Below are 18,560 nucleotides of genomic sequence, written 5' to 3' on the forward strand. Positions count from 1 at the left end.
AATAATTAGGTAAGTTTTAGAAGAATATAATTTAATAAATAAAGTATTTTCAATTAGTTTTGATAATGCCGCCCGCAAATACCGCTTTCATTCCTGAATTAGAAAATATTTACAAACCCTCTTTTGGCGGACAATTTTTTCACATTAGATGTGCTTGCCATGTTTTAAATTTATGTGTACAAGATGATTTACGAACTCTTGACACTTCTCTTGTCCCAATAAAGGGTGTAATTAAATTTTTATAGAGTCGTGCCCATTTTATGAAAGTATGGGAAAATTTTTATAAACAACATGGAAGAATGGCAAAAAGGTTTTCAAAAGATATTTCAACTCGTTGGAATTCTACCTATGAGTTGCTTTGTCAAACTTTTGATTACAAAGATTTATTATGTATGTTTATTTCACAAAATATTCCCGAAATTACTTTACTTCCACAACATTGGGACGTTTGCAAAAATTTTTTTAGATTTTTTGAAAATTTTTGGTATTTATTATCCTACTATGCATTTATTTTTAATAGGGTGTGTTAATATTAGTAGTATTTTTAGTGAATATGAAAAAGATACTGAATTAGATCGGACTATTTTAGTAATGCGAGAAAAATGGCTGCATTATTATTTCAAAATTCCTCTTGTCTATTTAGTTGGTATTGTTTTTTATCCACGTATTAAATTAGACGGTTTACTAGACTATCCGAATGTGTATTATCATGATTGTTTACATTTGGAAGATTCAATAGATATTTTAAATATATAAGGAGATGTTAAAGAATCTATAGTAGTATTATATGGAGAATTTTGTACTAGATATGGTTTAAGTGATTGTGGATCTTTACAATCTATCGCCTCACGAAGCGAAGCTGGTAGTTCACTTAGTAGATGGTACAATATGCTCAAGAGTAGACAAAAAATAAAAATAAAAATGGACAACAGGTAGTATTTCTGAATTAGAAAAATATTTAACCACTCAATTTGAGTTTCGTGATGCAGAACATAGTACATATTTTTAAATCCTAGAGTAGTGGAAGAGTCACTCAATCGATTACCCAATTCTCGCCCTCATCGCTCGCCGGATATTAGCTATCATTTCTTCAACGGTTGCGGTTGAACAATCATTTTTATTTGGAGGATTAGTTTTGGACTCTCGCCGTTCAAGATTAAGTCCGGAGTCTGCGAAAGCTCAAGCTTGTGTCGATGATTGGACGAAGGCTAGATTTTGACATCAAGAGGTAGATCGAGAACACGAGTTTTTTAGTGAGGATTGTGGAGATACCACCGCTATGGGTACCACAACGGGTAGCAACGATTGACGATGGGGTAAGTTGGGATTATCAAAGGTAAAAGAATTACGTGGGCTTTGATTCTTCTATCCCCAAAAAGATATGTAGGCGCTTAATGATAATTCATTAAGTTCAAGCACATTCCTCCTCTCTCTTTTTTCCCCACATTTTATTACAATGTACAATTTGATTATAATTTATAATTTATTATGTTTATTTTATTATTTATTATTTTAAAAATTAAAATTAAAAAACGGAACCGGAATCGGCCCGGGAACCCGCCCAGAACCGCCGGTTCCACCTTTTCGTGGAACCGGAACCGGCCATGTCTACTTGAAATGGCTAGTTGATGTGAATAGTGAGAGTGGTTGAAAGGGTTCCAATCTTGATCAATTCTTGTCGTCTTTTATCTCTTCCTCATAAAATCTCAAGCTTGTATGACCATTGAATGACATGAATAGTAAGAGTGAGTGGCAGTTGTTCTTGTTGTACTTTGATGGACAACTTGAGAGACAACTAGATTGCATAGAGAAAGACAAGGTTGAATGACAAGGGGGTTGACTTGTAAGAGGAAATCTAATTTTGTCATCTTATCCTAAAAGTCAAGAGTACATGGGGAAATGATCTTCCTCCTTCTCGGCCATTAGGGGTTAAGGGTAAAATCTTCGTTTCACTTTTCCGGTTGAACTCGCAAGTTTCCAAATCCTTCGGAACTATCCCGAGTCTAGTTTACCTCGGTGAAACGACGTCCAATTTATTGTACGTTGGATTCTCGAATTCTCGACGACCAATTCCGAAGTCCAATTAATGCTCGAACTCAATCGATTTCTGATTTTAGTGCGTCTCAAACTAACGGGCGGCTTTTTGGGAGTAACGCTTATCGACCTGTGAAAATGTCACGTTTAAGAGTTACTTAATCCGTGACGACTTTGGTTGCCATGTAATTGCGAAGGTCAATTGCTAGCTCCAAAAGATGCAATCGTCAGGAATTGGTTCGAGTTAAATTCACAAATTATACAATTGTTGTACGGAGTCACCCGTGTACCAATCGCATAACGCTAGCAAACCGTTCGAAGACCAATTTCAGATCGGCCTGTAATGGTTCAAGATATTCCCTCGACAATCCTTATGGTCAAAGTACCATCCACAGTTAGGTTCTTCAGTCCATGTACATAATCCCAAGTTAGCATTTCCCTTCGATTAGTTAACTTAGAGTGATTAGGCTGAGCGAGATTTGGCTGAAATACATCGATAGATACTTCTTTCATTCATAAGCTTCGAATGGGGCGAAATTCAGAATGTCACATTTGATGTTTTTAAAGTTATAAAAATACATATGAAACCCAAAGTACACGTAGTTTGGGGCTTTTTTGAGCATTTTTACCTGTATTTCTCTTTTCTTCGAAGAACATGGTACATAGCTTACATGTGTATAACCACATGAAAATTTCATAGAGTATGGTTTGCTGATAGCTTGTATAAAGTGTAGTGTATTTTGCTATTTACATCTTGTATTCTGAAATTTGACTATGATTTGATGCATGGATAAAGTTTAGTGTACTTGCTATTTATATGTTTATAAACAATTTGAAAGTTTAGGAGTGACAATTGAAAGTTCAGAACCAAATGCCCATTACTTCAAGAATTATAGTGTTTATACAATTTTTCCCAAATCAAAAGTAGAGATAAAGGATGTAAAGCATAGCAGCAAAGGAAAATTGTTGGCGGAGAAAGTAATTAATGACAGTTGGGGATTTGATCCCATGTGTATAGGTCCTACCTTGGACTCGTCAAATGTGATAAATTCAGTTTAGTACATGGGTTAGGTTTACAGGATATTTGTCGGTGGGAGATATTGTCATTAATTGTCGTCCTCACAAGTATTTTCTGCAATTAAGGAGGACAAAAGGAAGTAGGAAACGAAAACAAGAGAAAAACACAAGAAATCAACCATGGAAATCTGTATGGTAATGCCACTTATCGTCGCTTTCCACGGATTTTTTTTCCAAACTCGTAGAAAACGTGGACTTTTCTTGATTGCCATGAGACCAAAGTTTCTTGTAGAGACCATGTCGTTGGGATGTTACGACAGAGTCTAAATACTAAGTGGTTTTTGATCTTTGACAATCTTGCAAACACACAAATTAAGGTATCATGCACGGGATCGACTAGTCCTACACTTTCAACGTTTATTCTTTTGGGTTCTATTCGGTATATGCTTTTTTTACGACTAGTCCTGTGCTTTCAATATTTATTCTTTTGGGTTCTATTGGGTGTATGCTTTTTTATTCACTTTTTGTTAATATAAAGAGGATGCCGCCTTAAATAAATAAATGCCGAATTCTTGAAATATCTCACTAGCCTTAATAATTGGATAAGACACAAGTCAAAACATCGGATGGGTGATCGAAACATGATATTATCGACACTAGTAATGTACAGAGTCGAACTAGTGTCTTGCTTTTAATTCACATTCATGTCTATTCATCACTTTAGCGCCAAAAGTTTTCGCCAGCTCACTTAAGCGTCAAATCGAGAAATTTCGCCTAAATTGATTATGTGCCATTCATAATTTATGTTTCAGTATGACATGGCATATTTTTTGAAAAATTTAGTCTACCCGGAGGTCGCCCGGCATATATTTTCTAAATCAGCTCATGTGGCATTTATAAAAAAAACCTAAGATATTAAAAATGTTAAACTAAAAAAAATCAAGCAAAAAAAAACGGAAAAAGCTCAAGTTGGCCGTGGCCGAGTCGTTGTCGATGGTGGCCACGGCTAGAAGGCCCAAGCGACCCCGCCGACCCTTCCCGACGACCTCCACCAACGAGCGCTTGGCCACAGCCAACCTAAGTATTTTATCATCATCATCATCATCATCATCATCATCATCATTATTATAACTTTTACTTTTTTATGTTTTACATGCTGACTAGACCTCGGCAAGCCACGTCGGCTCAAGATATTAATGAATAAAGGCCAAATCGGATTAACGGCCAAACATATTGAAGTTGGCACTAAAAAGATCGATTTTAAAAAAAATTTAGTGCTTAAGTGATCCGAAAGAAACTTTTGGCATTAAAGTGAGTTCGTATACAATTTTTGGCACTTCTAGTGTTCTTCTCCTCTCTTTTGTTGTATATGCAAAGTGTGTTGACAAACAAGCATCATGGGTTGGGAGTATTTCGGTTGGCAGTTCGGTGATCACTTTTAAAAACTTGAACAACACAAGTGATCACTTTTTATCCATGATTGGCATTTAAGCGATCACTTTCAACAAAAATTGGCACTCAAATGATCGTTGTCTACAACTTTTGGCATAGTAATAATTACCCACGAACTTGTTACCATTCCTTCATTTGACCAACATTTGCAGCAAACTAGCAAACCATTACAACGAACATTGCAGCAAACCATTACTAGCGAACCAAAAATTTCAAGCAAAAACTAAGCAAACAAGGTTGAGAATATACAACTAAGCAAGAGAACTTGTAAGTGCTCACAACCAACGGATTCCAACATTCCATTTCCAATCATTGATTGCACCAAACCTCTTGTTCATACGAAAATCGTAGTAAACCAATAACACTGCATAAAGTGTTATAAATTACCCAATACGAGTGCATAATCCAATTATCTTAAGTGAAGAGATCATTTATAAACCAATTCAAAACGATCGCATAGATAATAGAAGAAAAATAGATGACGCACAGTTTACCCAAGTTCACCTCGGAATAGGACTACGTCCCGCAAATATATTTCACTATATTTTTTATTTACAGCCGCACAACTCGTTACAATAATTAGCCAAAAAAAGAGCAAATATATATATGCCCTAAACGAGCCAAAAACCTAATCTATCCGAAACCCCTTTATTCCCTCAAAAAATGGGTTAACTTAAACAAAAGCTCAAACCCATTGAGGTTTTGGCGATGCTACCCCCGAACCCTCGTTTGCTCACCGGCGAGCGGGGCAATCGTCCGTTCACCGGGGAACCGAACCCCCGTTCGCCGACCAAGCAGCGGGACACTTATGTCGAGGGCGCTGCCCCCGAACCCCCGCATCCGGTGCGTAGGGGTCACATGTCATCGGATCATACTTCATTTTCCTAATCTCATGTGGGCATGCCCAGAGTGAGAAACAATGGTCCCCAAAGTATTCGCCAACTCCAACATTAAGTATGGTAGATTGAAAGACTTCTACTCATTACTCACTTTACGTTTGAGAAAAAATAGGCTACACGAGAAACATCAACACAATAACACTCGATAACACTTTCTTTTAATTTTCATCGTTGAAACTTCGTTTTTCAAATGATTGGCTAGAGATAGTAAATGCTTAACTTCATCTTGCATTGAGTCAACATCCTCTAACTAGTTATTTAATATTGATGGGGGTTGATGTCATCCTTCAAGTAGCTCCAATATCACCTCTGTCGCTCGACTAGAGAATTTCACATTGACCCATTTGAAATATTTATACTTCGAGCCTTCTCTATACCTAGAGCATCCATGGAATCTTCTCGCAAGATTCAATCTAGTCCAAGATGTTTCTTGGACAAGGTAACCCACCATAACGATAACACTCACCTTCTTCTTTACTTTGTTGAAATGAATTTGAGCCACTACTGAATCTCTTGCCCTTTGTTTGCAAGTTTGATTTGTTTGGGGGCACACCGAAATAGGGTGTGAATTTGGGTTCAATGGCTGGTTAGGGTTTGAAATTGGGGGTTTTTCCAATTGGATGATTTAGCGTTCTTATTTTGGGGAAAGGCATTCAACGATCATTCGTACTTTAAATTTTGACTAGATTCTCTAGTGAGCCACGGCGGCTTAACATACTAATGAAAAAAGGCAACGCTGTATTTTCGGCCAAACAAATCGGATTGGCACTAAAAATACCGTTTTTAAAAAAATATGGCACTTAAATGATCAAAAATAAATTTTTGGCACTAAAGCGTGTGTTATACACAAATTTTAGCACTTTTGGTGTCCTTCTCTTGATATAATCAAAGAGACCAAGAAGAGTGTTCAGTCTCCTTCTCTCAATATAATCGTGAACTGGTTAGAGGAAAGCACACTAGATAGCTCGGAAAGTTCGCGCATTGCTCCGCAATCAAATATTTGAAGTAAGCACTTCATTTTCTAGGCTTAGAAATGTGAATGCTCGCAATAACAGACATGATTCGCCCAAAGAGAGAATGATTGAAGCTCTAAAGGTCTACGAGATATTAGTCAAGAGCTCTATGGGGAATAAATCAAAAGCATGTGAGAGTGTGTTCGTTAGAAGGATAGATTTCCATACTGCAAAAGAAGTCAAGAAAAGAGTATGATATGTCCATGGTAGAATGCAATTTATAGGAGATTTTCCTAGAGCAAATTGCATTGCGACGTGGACATATCCTTCTCTTTTCCTAACCTCTTTCGTAGCATGAAAATCAGCAAAAGGACACATGGAGTGCCAATACCGGTGTACGGTGCTCACTTTAATATGAATATTATGGTTTTTGAATCACTTAAGTGTCAAATCGGAGAAAAAACGATCACTTAAGTGCCTATTTCGGCAAAAAAACATTATCACTCAAGTGCCAATTCGGGCCAAACAATGCACGTGATATTTTTATTAATTATATGGAAATTTAAAAAAAATAAGCCGCACGACATCCACGTGAAATCCATGTGGCAGCCACGTGGACTTTTAAACTTAAAAATAAGTTAATTTTTAAAAAATTTAAAATTACACAAAAAAATAACCTAAAAAATCAAAAACATAAAAAAAAAATAAAGGAAAGAAACGTTTTAATTGTAGTGGCGAGGGCTCATAGCCCTCGCCGTCACCGCCCCACCATCACCGGCAACCAGTGATGGGTAGGGGAGTGCCTGGAGGGGTCGCCGAGGCCTCATTAGAGGTCGACGAGGCTTGGGCGTGGCTGGCCGGCGCCTCACGGACCCATGGCGAGGCCGACCTCGCAGAGCCATTGTGAGGCCGGCCTCACCCAATGACAGCTCGGCGTGGTCGTTGCTAGGTGAGGCCTTGGCCAACCATGGCTAGGCCTTGCCGAAGCTCGATGACCCCCCCGAGCACTCCCCCACCCAATATCGGCCATGGTTGGGGATGGTGGGATGATGACGCCCGTGGCTCACAACCCTCGGCGTTATAATTATTTTTTTTTGTCATTTTTTTTATCTTATTTTTAGTTTAAGCGGAATGGATACGGTAGAGATATGAACAGTTGAACATGATCGATAAGAAGAGGTTGCAAGCCATCTGCCATGGTTAGTGTTATCAGAAATAAGTGGCAAAGTCATTTAGCTATAAAGTCCGCCCTCGGCGATTCGATGTCAATGACTTGGTGTTGAAAAAGAGGTCGGCCATCATACCACACTCTAGAGGCAAATTCACCTTCGAATTATGAGGGACGTTATGTAGTCAAAAAGGTATTCTCCAATGGCTCTTTGATTTTAGTTGAGATTGACGACTAGGTTTGGTCGATACCTATCAATGCTGATATGGTGAAAAAATACTTCTCATGAACAAAATCGGAGGCCCCGGGGGTCCTTTTTCCCGTGCAAATCCAAGTAATTCTAAGCTGTTAACATCATACATCCCATGCATGTGCATATCTTGTCAATATTGTAGGTTGAAGATGACGTTCAGCGAAAACAAAGAAGGATCTCGTAGAACCGGACGGGTTTACACCCGGCCTCTTCGAGAAGCTTCCTTTCCTTGCAATGGAAAATGGAGCTTCAATAACAAGAAATTGATTGAGCCAACTATGACACATAAATGTGTCATAACCGACCTTTCTATTTGCACCTAATCCGGAGGGTCTCTTCAAATATCTTATCAAATGTGGAAATATGAAAGGAATCTATATCGACCAATCATTTTAAGCCGCTAAATGATGCGAATCTTGGACTTAAAGTCGGATCACGCGCTTGGATTCCATCTTTTTCCAAAGGTGTTAGTGAGCCTCAATTTATGTAGGTCCCAACCGGAGATAAAACCGTGTTCGCGAATGTCGCAGGTCCTTTCCTAGAAAGAACATCCTGAAATGGTTCATCCGGGAGAATCATCACAAAAAAAAAAAAAACCCTCCAATTAGAATTCTTTATCCTAAGATTGCTCCTTCTCCATGGAGTCAGCGAGTCTCAATTTATGCGGACTGTGGGCCTAAGGTTAAACATACCCATGGACGGGCCATTCCTTATAAAATCAATTTGCGTTGACCCTTGTGGTCATCGTTGCTTAGAAAAATCACTGAAGGCTAAAGCAAGAATTTTAGAATGAGAGGCAAACCTAGTCTAAATACATTTTTGACACCCTCTAGAAGTAATTTCATTGTAGTGCGAACAAGATACATGCCTTAGGACAAACGATCCATTTGCAATGTGTACATAGGTTGAAGTGACGAAAGGTAGTTTCTTCTTTTCCCCATACAAGTAATATATCCCTTGCTAGCCAATTTGAGCCAAAGTGAGGAGAAATTCAAAATACCCCTTTCAAAAACCATCACACAAGGGGGCAAATACAAGAGATCGTAGTTGAAAATCGGATGGAGAAAAGGTAAAAAAGATTTGATTGCCTTTATTTGCGTTAACCTTTGTGTGGTAGTTTCAAGTGAATCTTTATGGAAGCTCGAATCATCCCAAAAATAAAAGAAGAATATTTCTTTCTTCTACCCAAATATTGATATACTTTGCTAACCAATTTGAGCTTGAAATCATTCATTTCAAAACCCGAGTGGTTATCACCTCCCCATGATGGGCCAAAGTGTGTGACTTACTAGAAAAATAAGTCAATTTGAAATGTCTCAAGTAGGGGTGTGCAAATTGGACCGGACCGGCTCAGATCGGACCGGGACCGGGCTCGGCCGGACCGGTCGGGTTGGTCCAATCCTTGAAGGGGGCGGTTCGGTCCCGGTCCCAATAAATGGAACCGATGCCCGGGCGGTCCGGTCTCCGAGTCCATGGTGGATAGGATTGGTCCGGACCGGACCGTTGAAAATATATATAGAGATTCATAAAATTATAAAAATAAGTAAAAATGTTTGATTTCAAACAAAATAATCCAATAATAAAAAAGAAAAAAAGAACCAGTTAACATGAACTAGTTAACCTAGTGTTTCTCTCTTCTATACTTTTTATCCGTTTGTGATTGATTAATGTTTTTGTTTTCCATATTCATAATAACTTGTGAAAAATGGCTTTCTTTTTGCATTTCCTGTATTAGGCTAACTATGTTGTACTACCTATATTTACTTCAATCTTTTTATCTTCTTTTATTGTGCCAAAACTACATGTAATAACACGGTTACATTGTTTTCAAGATCCTCCATATTTTTCTTTTTAGAAGCCTTACTTCTAGAGCATTAACATGATGTCATTTTCCATAGCAAGATGATGATATTTCAACTTATTTTTTTTTTATTCAACCGAGGGTATGGATTGTAAATTAACATGCAATTGAAGCACATTGTATTCAAAGAGTTAGATTTTTATAAGTAGCTAATATTAGCGGTTCCACCGGGCCAGGACCAGGACCAGACTGGATCGATGGTCTTGGTCCTATCCGATCCCGATCCGGTCCGTGGTCCTGAAAATTTGGGGACCGGGACTACCGGTCCGGTTCCCGATCCATACTTGGGACCGGACTGGACCATGCTCACCCCTAGTCTCAAGGGCCTAGAGTGCTCATGAAAATTGCAAAGAAGAGAAAAAAAAAAAAAGAATGAAAACCAAAGGGCTGAAAAAGCAAAGTACTTAGTAAAAGCAAGGCCAAAGTCAAGAGAGGAAAAAGTCAAATGTAAAAAAGCATTGAGCCTATTGCCCAATCAACATGTATGAAGGAATCAATGTTGGACTTATTGGATCGGTCGTGGGGGTCTCTAGAAAGCCAACTATTTGGTACAAATAACATCTTGTTGCTGCATTGAAACATATAAATGTTGACTAATCTGGCTAACATTGAACTTGGTAAAATGAAATGGCTGAATAATTGAAAAATGAGATAGCTCCAAATAAATTAAATACATGCATCTCAAACAGAAACACGTACAAAAAATAGAGTAAAACTCTTTTCTTGCCGGATAAAAATAGACAGCTAATTTGACACTTGAGACATGTCATGATCTCTAGAGTCATATGCTTCCCTCAGGTGGAGCAAAATTGGTAATCACACCAAGTTGTTCACCAACTCATAACCATTGCATAGTAACCATCATGCTTCCATTTCTGGTTCGTACTATATATATATAATCAGGATGATGAGTACTTAATTGAATATTGCTTGGCAAAGCATAGTAACAACTAAGGGTATCAAACTTTTTTCCGACAGTTATCAAAGAAACAAAGTTTTCATAAGGTAATAAAGAGAGAGAAGGCGTAGAAATAGTTGCCTTGATAATAGCCACAAGTACAGTATCCTCCTAAATTATAGCCACAATGCGAACAGAAGAAAAGTCAAACACAAGTTTGAGGAAGAAGGAAAGTAAAGACTTCCGACTTTGCGAAAACCCTCAGGAAAGTGTATTGAATTCCTTCGGATTCGAACACCTCGTAATGGCACCGCTGCCACATCCTAAAGGGCTTGCCGATCAGCTGGACATCCTAAAAAGATATAAAAGAAGGGTCAAGAGAGGGATAAAATAACTGGGTGGGAGTGTCGGCGACTTTGTGGCGGTGATGGTCAGGATGGCATGGAGCCATCAGCATGCCACGACGCCATGACGATTCAATCAGAGTATGAACTCGATGTCTGTTCTGCGTACGTACTCTCGCACACACACATATATATTTATATTCATGAGAGATATGAAAAATTAAGGAAAATATCCTATATCTCGAACACCAACCATCTCGACGGATGGGTCATGCAAAAGTCCCGATCAGTTATTTACTTAGGATAGGCCTTCATCCTTGGTAAGCATCTCTCGCACACGCGCACGTGTAGAACGACAGCTCCGATTTGCTATTTTGTTTTGCCTTAATCAAGAGCATTACGCATAAGGAAAAATGCGGGGGCTAACGGATACAGTCACCCTTTCTTCGACCAGATCGAAAGCAAGCTAAAAGGCTTCATTCACAAGCGAGTTAGTATTAGAATCTATGAAACTTCTTTCTTTCATCTCAACTATTTTCACTTTCAAGCCAAGTAGAAATCAGCCTAGTCTCGTTGTGTAAAACGACCGACCCTGGAATTTTTTTTGAAACTCTTAGGCAACTCCCTTCTTACAACATGTGGAATGAATTTCTTGAAGGTCGATTCCCCACAACAGAACTTCGGAGGAGCGGCATGAAAAAATCGTACGCATTAGGGGTCGAATGAAATTCTTCATGATATATTAAACCGACATTTGTTTCTATTGCGAGGGAAAATCATAAAAGGAAGATGAAGAAAGGAATGAGTCGGTAGCCAATGATTCCATTTTGGGTTAATACCAAGAAAAATCTCAAACTAGTATATGTGTCATAAATTTATCCCAAATTATTTTTTTCACCACCAAAAACCCCAAACCGATATACTTATGAAAAATTTACCTCAAATTGGTACATTTGTGACAAATTTACCCTCCATTAGATTTTGATAAATTTTACCATCAAATTGCTGAGATCCCGTTTAGTTCAGCATTGGAAATGAGTATTGAGGCTCTAAAGTCTCTTGGCCAAATGCAACTAGTATTTGGTTAATTTTTTTACTCACTTTGGGGAGATGCAATTGCATTTTAAATGATGTCCAAAGTCCTTTAACCCAAAATATATTTAGAGGTACTTTGGACTAAAGAACTTTTGCGAAATGCAACTAATTTTTTTTTATTTTAATTTTTTCACCTTCTCTTGACCCCACCCGCCTATCCATTGTTGCCGGTCGGTCCGCCGCTAACGGCCGGCCGGCCGCCAGTCGGTCATCGCCGCCGCAAGTGGCTCGCCCGCCCCCTGTTGCCGCCACCCGCCGGCCCCCGCTGCCGGCCATTGCCGTCCACCGCCTCCCGCCGCTACCCATTGCCTTCGCTGCCGGGCCACCGCCCGCCGTAGCTGCTGCTCGGCCACCTCCCGCCGTAGCCGCAGCCCGGCCACCGACCATTGCCGCCGGCTCGTGGGACCCCTCTGCCCACAGGCCCCCACTCTGCCCGTCGCCCGACTCGCCCCCATCGCCCACCAATGGCCGTTGCCCGCCCTTCGCAGGTGGCCGTCGCCGCCGCTTTTTTTTTTTTTTTTTTTTCATAAAGTAAAAATACTTTACAAAGTTCATTTTTCATTAAATAACATTTACATCAAAGTTGCTTTCCAAATGTGTTTTTAAAATACATTTTACCAAACACTACTTTCATTTTGAAAAAGGCCTTCAACCGAAAGGTATTTGCATTTTTTCAAAGTCCCTTTGTTAAATGCTAAACCAAACAAGGCCCGAGTTGGATGACACGTGGCGGTTGACGGGTATACCGGTTTGGGTTTTTTATTCTCTTTTTATCACATGTATATCTATCAAATTCTTGAGTTGCATGTATATCACATGTATATCACATGTATACCAATTTGGGGTTTTAACCCTCTTTTTATCACGTGTATCCGTCAAATTACTGAGTTGAATAACATTTGGCGGTTAACAAGTATACTAGTTTGGGATTTTTACTCTCTTTTTATCACATGTATATCCTTCAAATTGCTGAGTTGGATAACATGTGGCGGTTAACAGGCATACCAGTTTAGGATTTTTACCATCTTTTTGTCACATGTATATCCGTCAAATTACCGAATTGGATGACATGTGATAGTTGACAGATATACTAGTTTGGGTCTTTACCCTCTTTTTATCACCTATATTAGTTTGAGCTTTTTTATGGGTTTAATACAATTTAACATGAACTAACGGATAGTAAATTTATTACGGATGTACTAGTTTAGAGTTTTTGATTATAAAAAAATAATTTGGGATAAATTTTTATAGGTGTACCGATTTTTTTTTTGTGGTAAAAAAATATTTTAAGAAAAATTTATCATAAGTGTGTCGATTTTGGATTTTTTGTGGTATTATCTCTCCCATTTTCAACTGCCTGATGCGGAAATCGTGTAAAAGCTGCTTATTACTGGGATAAAGTATTTTTGCAGTACCATGAATGATGCTTCTTCTCCTTTTTCCCCTTCTTTTTTTTTTTTGGTTTTTTGGTTTTTTTGTTTTTTTGGGTCGGACTTCTTTTCCCTTGTTAGAGACTCTGTATAGAGCGTTATCTTCTGGAAATCGCCGGACTTTTTTTTGGTAAATTTTTTTTAGCTCTATATTTCAATTCCTTACTTAAAGTTACAGTCAATTCGTATTAATATGTCTGACTAAAAAAAAAAGTCGTATAATGTGAGATGGAAACATAGTAAATACTAGGGCTTCAATTCAACCATTCTTGTGGAGTGACGTGGAGGGACGTGTACGTCTTCTTCGCAGGAGAGGAGGAGGAGGCTGAGGCTGAACTGAGATGGTGGAGTAAGGATGCGCAGAGCGAGCGAGCGAGCTCCGTAGAGGGTGACGATGACGGTGGATACGAACTTCGTGCACAGGACGTGGGATAAGTGGGCTTCCTCTTATGTTGGGTCTGGTGATGGTGAGCGGAGCGCTGAAGCTTGATGCGATTCTTTATCATTCCCAGTTTAGTTGAATTGGACTGGGAATGCTCGGAATGGTTTAAAATTTCTTTTTGGGTTGTGATGCGCAGGGCAACCGTTGAAGGCAGCTTTGCTACTCAATCATGACCCAACTGGACCATCTCGATTGTTGTCTACCATGTATGGCCTGTACCGATTCCTTTCCTTTCTTCCTGTGTGTGAAATCTTCTGTTCGGGTTGAATGAGTTCAATCTGGTTTACCGATTTTCGGATTTTGCTATTGTAATGGCAAGACTTGAGTTGGTAGAGGTTCTTGTCTAATTTGGAGTGGAATTTTCGTTTCTTTGTGCGAAATTCAGATGTATCCATGTGGTTTAGATGGTAGTTTTTTGACAATTGTTGTTGGATGGATGTGTTGTTCTCTGGCTGGTACGGTTAATGATGTGGCTAGAGAAATAATGAGGAGGAATTTGGTTCTTTTATGATTATCTTTTTGGCCCAAACCGACTTCACAGTGGTTTCTCTTTACAATCAGCATCGAGTGAAATCTGTAAAGCACAGGAAATATTAGTCATTAAATCGTCCTCGAGAGTTCTGTCTCTTGCATGAGTTGATACCCAATTGGCGGGCTGGTTAGCTGATCTACGAACACCATTCTTTGAACGGCTTCACAGCTTCTTGTCCGTGATGTCCTGGTCTATGAATTCGATTTCCAGTTGCATGGGAAATTTTGAACAATCAGCCATTTAAAACCTGGCTCGATATCTGTTGCAATACTGTGCCTTCTACAACCTTCTTTAGCAGCTTTTTGAAGACCATTTTGAATTGCCAGAGATTCCAAAACTTCTACATTATTTGCCTGAAATGCAACTCTATTTCACCTCGCAAAACTTCTGTTTCATCACAAGCAACTACTCCTATTCGCCCTTTACCAGATTCATGATTAAACCACCATCACAATTCATTTTCACCACACTACTCCATATTCAGGCTTTATACTAACCTGTGCCTCCCCTTTTTTCTTCTGAAGTTCTCTAGTTTGCTTGGTCTTTGTCAACGCTTTGATGTGGAAGAACACCTCCATTGTAGAGCTTACTTAAGCAAAGTCTTCAATGATCAGGAGCTCCTCCTTGAGAGGTTGCCTCGCATCTATTTTTCTATATATATTTGCTTCACCTTTTAATCCACATTCATTGAGCAACTTCAACAACCATCTGTCAGAGGTTTGCATGCCCAATTCGGAATTTGAAGACCCAACCTGAGAGACATAATTAAATACATTGACTCCATGGTCAAAGCAATAACATGTGCTCCACAATTTCCTCCTCCCTACAGTTGAGCATCCTGCACTTTCTTTAATTCTACAGATAACTAAGTTTCTTCCAACAGCAGAGACATTTGGCACAATCTCCATACGAAGGGCGTTAATCTTCTGGTGGGCATTGAAGGCTCCAAATCATTTTCCATGATCTATCATCTATTATATGAGGAAGAAGATGGGTTTCTGTTTAGCTCTTATTATCCTTCCCTTTGTACGATCATATTGTTAGTTCTCTTATTGTTAGTTCCCCTGATTTCTCTTGTGGAAATTGAGTCAGATCTTCAGACATTCCTGCCCATAGAGAGATTTTCGATTTGGAGGTCAAGCTTGTTACTGCTCTATTAACCGCACAATGCCGTTCACTCTTGCTGCTATCTAAATATGGGTTGCTTGTTGAAATGCATTATGCTGTTTGTTTGTTCATCATGGACAGGAATTTGATGTTATGTAATGTAAAGTCTTTCTTCCTTTCCCCAGTCTGGAAATCATTTGGGTGAGTATTTGTTCTGAGGAAATTGGTAATGTGCTGGTTGGGTCATTAGTGCTCACTGCTTGTGGGAGAGAAGGAACCAACTTGTTCTATACTGATGTGTAGTAAACTCATGCAGATATATCTACATGGTGTCAAGTGTGGTGGAGGGCCTTTCCTGCAAAAACATGTCCTTCTAAATGTTCTTTATAGATAACACAGATTCAAGTGCATATGATCTTGTTTACATTGTTATTGTGCATCCTGTATTGGGGAATTGGGACAGTTTGAAAGTCATGCTTAGCAGAACCTATGCTCTTGCTTGAATACCCATGTTATGTTGATAGGTACATGTCTTGCCAGCTTCTTTAGGTGTTTAAAATCAATGATTTTGGGCCTGTACGAGCCTGTTCTTTGATGAGTCCCTCTATATAATATCTGAGATATTGAAATTGATTTTGATGATGGTAGTGCCAAACAAGAAGGAATAAAGGCCGATCCCATTCAAATGAGGCCATTTCTTGATTTTCTCAAATGTGGAAAGCTCCAGACAGGGACTTTTTTTATCGGGCCAAACCAATGTATATATCTCTTTCTATCATCTTTTCTTCACCATCTCAACTATGATAATTGTACTTCTGGTTGTTTGTTTTAGAGGGGTGCAATTAGTTTGTGGACTTGTAAAGGGTTGGGCCATGAGCTTCTTTGAAGCTAGAACAGAGAGGCTCATTCATTTTAATTTGAAATTAAAAGTTACAGTATTCTCAAAGTCATATTATTCTTGCTTATTTTTTGGCAATTTTCTAAGTAGTCTTTTTTATTCTTGCTCAATTTTTGGGCAATTTTCTAGTCAAGTTAATCTTTCTTTTGTACTTGAGTGCTTGATTGTGTGCCTTAAGTGCATGGGAGTGTGGATGAGATTGTGTGCCCCTCCATTTCAGGTCTTTTCTTCATCCAACTTTTGCATTTTCTTATAAGCATCAAATGCACTAGAAATTGTGTATGTTGTCAACCTAGTCTTTGCACATCCACTTTGATGTGGCTTGCTGTAGTATATATTTGTTGATGTTCACTGGATGTGATTTTGATTGCAGATCTTGTCACATCAATCCATGAGAATTGGTTCTGCGCAAGATGCATGAACGCATCAAATCCTGCCGGCGAAGGGGCGATTGTCATGCAAACAACAGCTTTCATCTTGGTGGCACTGTGAGCATTCGTTTTAAGAATTTTAGCAGATAGAAAGAATTGGTTTAGGACTTGAGTGAAAGCATACTATTCAGTTTTAAGCAATCAGATATTACTAGATAAAAGGACATCTCAAGTGCCAATATTTATGTACAGTGCTCATTTTTGGGCCAATATTTTTTTTTTATCACTTAAGGTCAATTTTATTTAAAATGATTATTTAAGTGTGAATTCTGGCGAGGTCGTTAGAATTTCTTGCCGTTGGCTCTAAAGTGATCGTTGTTGGATCACTTAAGTGTTAATATTTTTGAAAAACAATTATTTAAATGCAACTCCGGTGAGGTCGCCGGAATTTCTCGCTAGTGGTGCTAAAGTAATTGTTTTTTTTTTTTCCGATTTAGCACTTAAGTGATTGAAAAAAATATTGGCACCAAAGTGAGCGTCATACACAATTAAAGTGTCCTTATGCCGATATTGTTGATAATGCTTTAGCGTGCATTTCCTCCATTTGTGGCAGGTATGATGGTTCAATTGGAGCGGCATCTAGTGCGATAATGGCTGCTGATCAGTTTGCGTGGCAGTTAATTCGAAGAAATCTTTGACCTGTTGTAATGGAGTTGAATTGTAAGAATCGAGATTTTCTCTTGTTTTTCTGTTTTGATATGTAAATCTCAAAGAGCTCAAAACTACGTTCACATGCAAGTTCAATGGTTTTTTATTTCTGTCAACATCATTTATACCGATGATAGAAATTTAACTGCATTATGTTCCATCATCTTCGGCCACTTCTTTTGCCATAGAAAAAATAAACAAAGATGAAGCTAAAGTTCAAATTCAGCTCGATTGCCGTGATGGTTTCAGTATCAGAACACTTTAGTATTCGAAATATAGGAATCCGTAGTCAATTAACGTGGGACAACACTTCGACGAACTTTTATTCGTTATGTACTTTCAAATGCTGCAATTTTTCTGACAAAAAAAAAATGCTATAATTTTAGCTATTGATGGAGGGAGATGAATGAGGCAAAGGCACGAAATCGAGGAACGAGTGATCTCGGAGCTAGAGAGTGTGAATAAGTGTTAGATTCCGTTAGATTTTAGGTGTTGACGTTGCCAGCGCTGATGTGAGTAATTTTATATAATATTTAATTTTTTTATAATTTATAATTCTTTTTTATATTTTTTTTTCCTTTTGCGATTGGTTAGAGGAAGAAGGGAAGGGGAAAAAAAAGAAACGGAAAGAAAGACAAAATGAAAAATAAAAATAAAAAATAAAAAAAATATTATTAAAAATTGCACATGTCGGCGCCGACAGCTATAGTGTCGAGTCAGCCATTTCCTACTAAAATTAATCGGATGGATTGAATTAGTACAAATATAAAATATTTATGTTTTAATTAAAAAAAGATTTAAAATTAATTGGCACGTTTGCAATGAATTTATAACTTTTTTTGGCAATCCTCCCGAGAGAGCTATGTGCACGGCATTTGTGGTTAAGCTGACTGATTCGTATGCTATATGTGATCTCTACAAGGTATTTATAGGCTTCACTACCTCGACATGATATTATTATATTTTTTTCACTTTTCGCAATTTCTATTGGGTATCCCCTTAAAAAGTAAATTTTTAAAAAAAAAAAATTCTGAAAACGGGTCCGGACTAACCGTGTCCGGGTCCGGCACGTGCCCGGCCTGGCAGGGTACGTGCTTG

The 18,560-nt window shown here is 38.5% G+C and overlaps 1 protein-coding gene across 2 annotated transcripts in view; it reads left to right on the forward strand.

Annotated features, from left to right (window-relative positions):
• Positions 1–17,572, forward strand: part of LOC115727082 — a 126,146-nt gene extending 108,574 nt beyond the window's left edge. Inside the window, exons 2-6 of one of the 2 annotated variants that reach the window (XM_030657246.2) lie at positions 13,796–13,871; positions 13,983–14,052; positions 16,134–16,243; positions 16,757–16,871; positions 17,368–17,572. In XM_030657246.2, coding sequence (XP_030513106.1) covers positions 13,799–13,871; positions 13,983–14,052; positions 16,134–16,243; positions 16,757–16,871; positions 17,368–17,452 — 453 coding nt within the window. In that variant the 5' untranslated portion in view covers positions 13,796–13,798 and the 3' untranslated portion in view covers positions 17,453–17,572. Of the gene's footprint in view, positions 1–13,639; positions 13,872–13,982; positions 14,053–16,133; positions 16,244–16,756; positions 16,959–17,320 lie in introns of those variants that run through there. The other variant, XR_004013649.2, reaches the window with a different exon arrangement.
• The last annotated feature ends 988 nt before the right edge of the window (positions 17,573–18,560 follow it).

The sequence above is a fragment of the Rhodamnia argentea genome, chromosome 3 (genome assembly GCF_020921035.1).
Source record: "Rhodamnia argentea isolate NSW1041297 chromosome 3, ASM2092103v1, whole genome shotgun sequence".
Classification (NCBI taxonomy): Eukaryota; Viridiplantae; Streptophyta; class Magnoliopsida; order Myrtales; family Myrtaceae; genus Rhodamnia; species Rhodamnia argentea.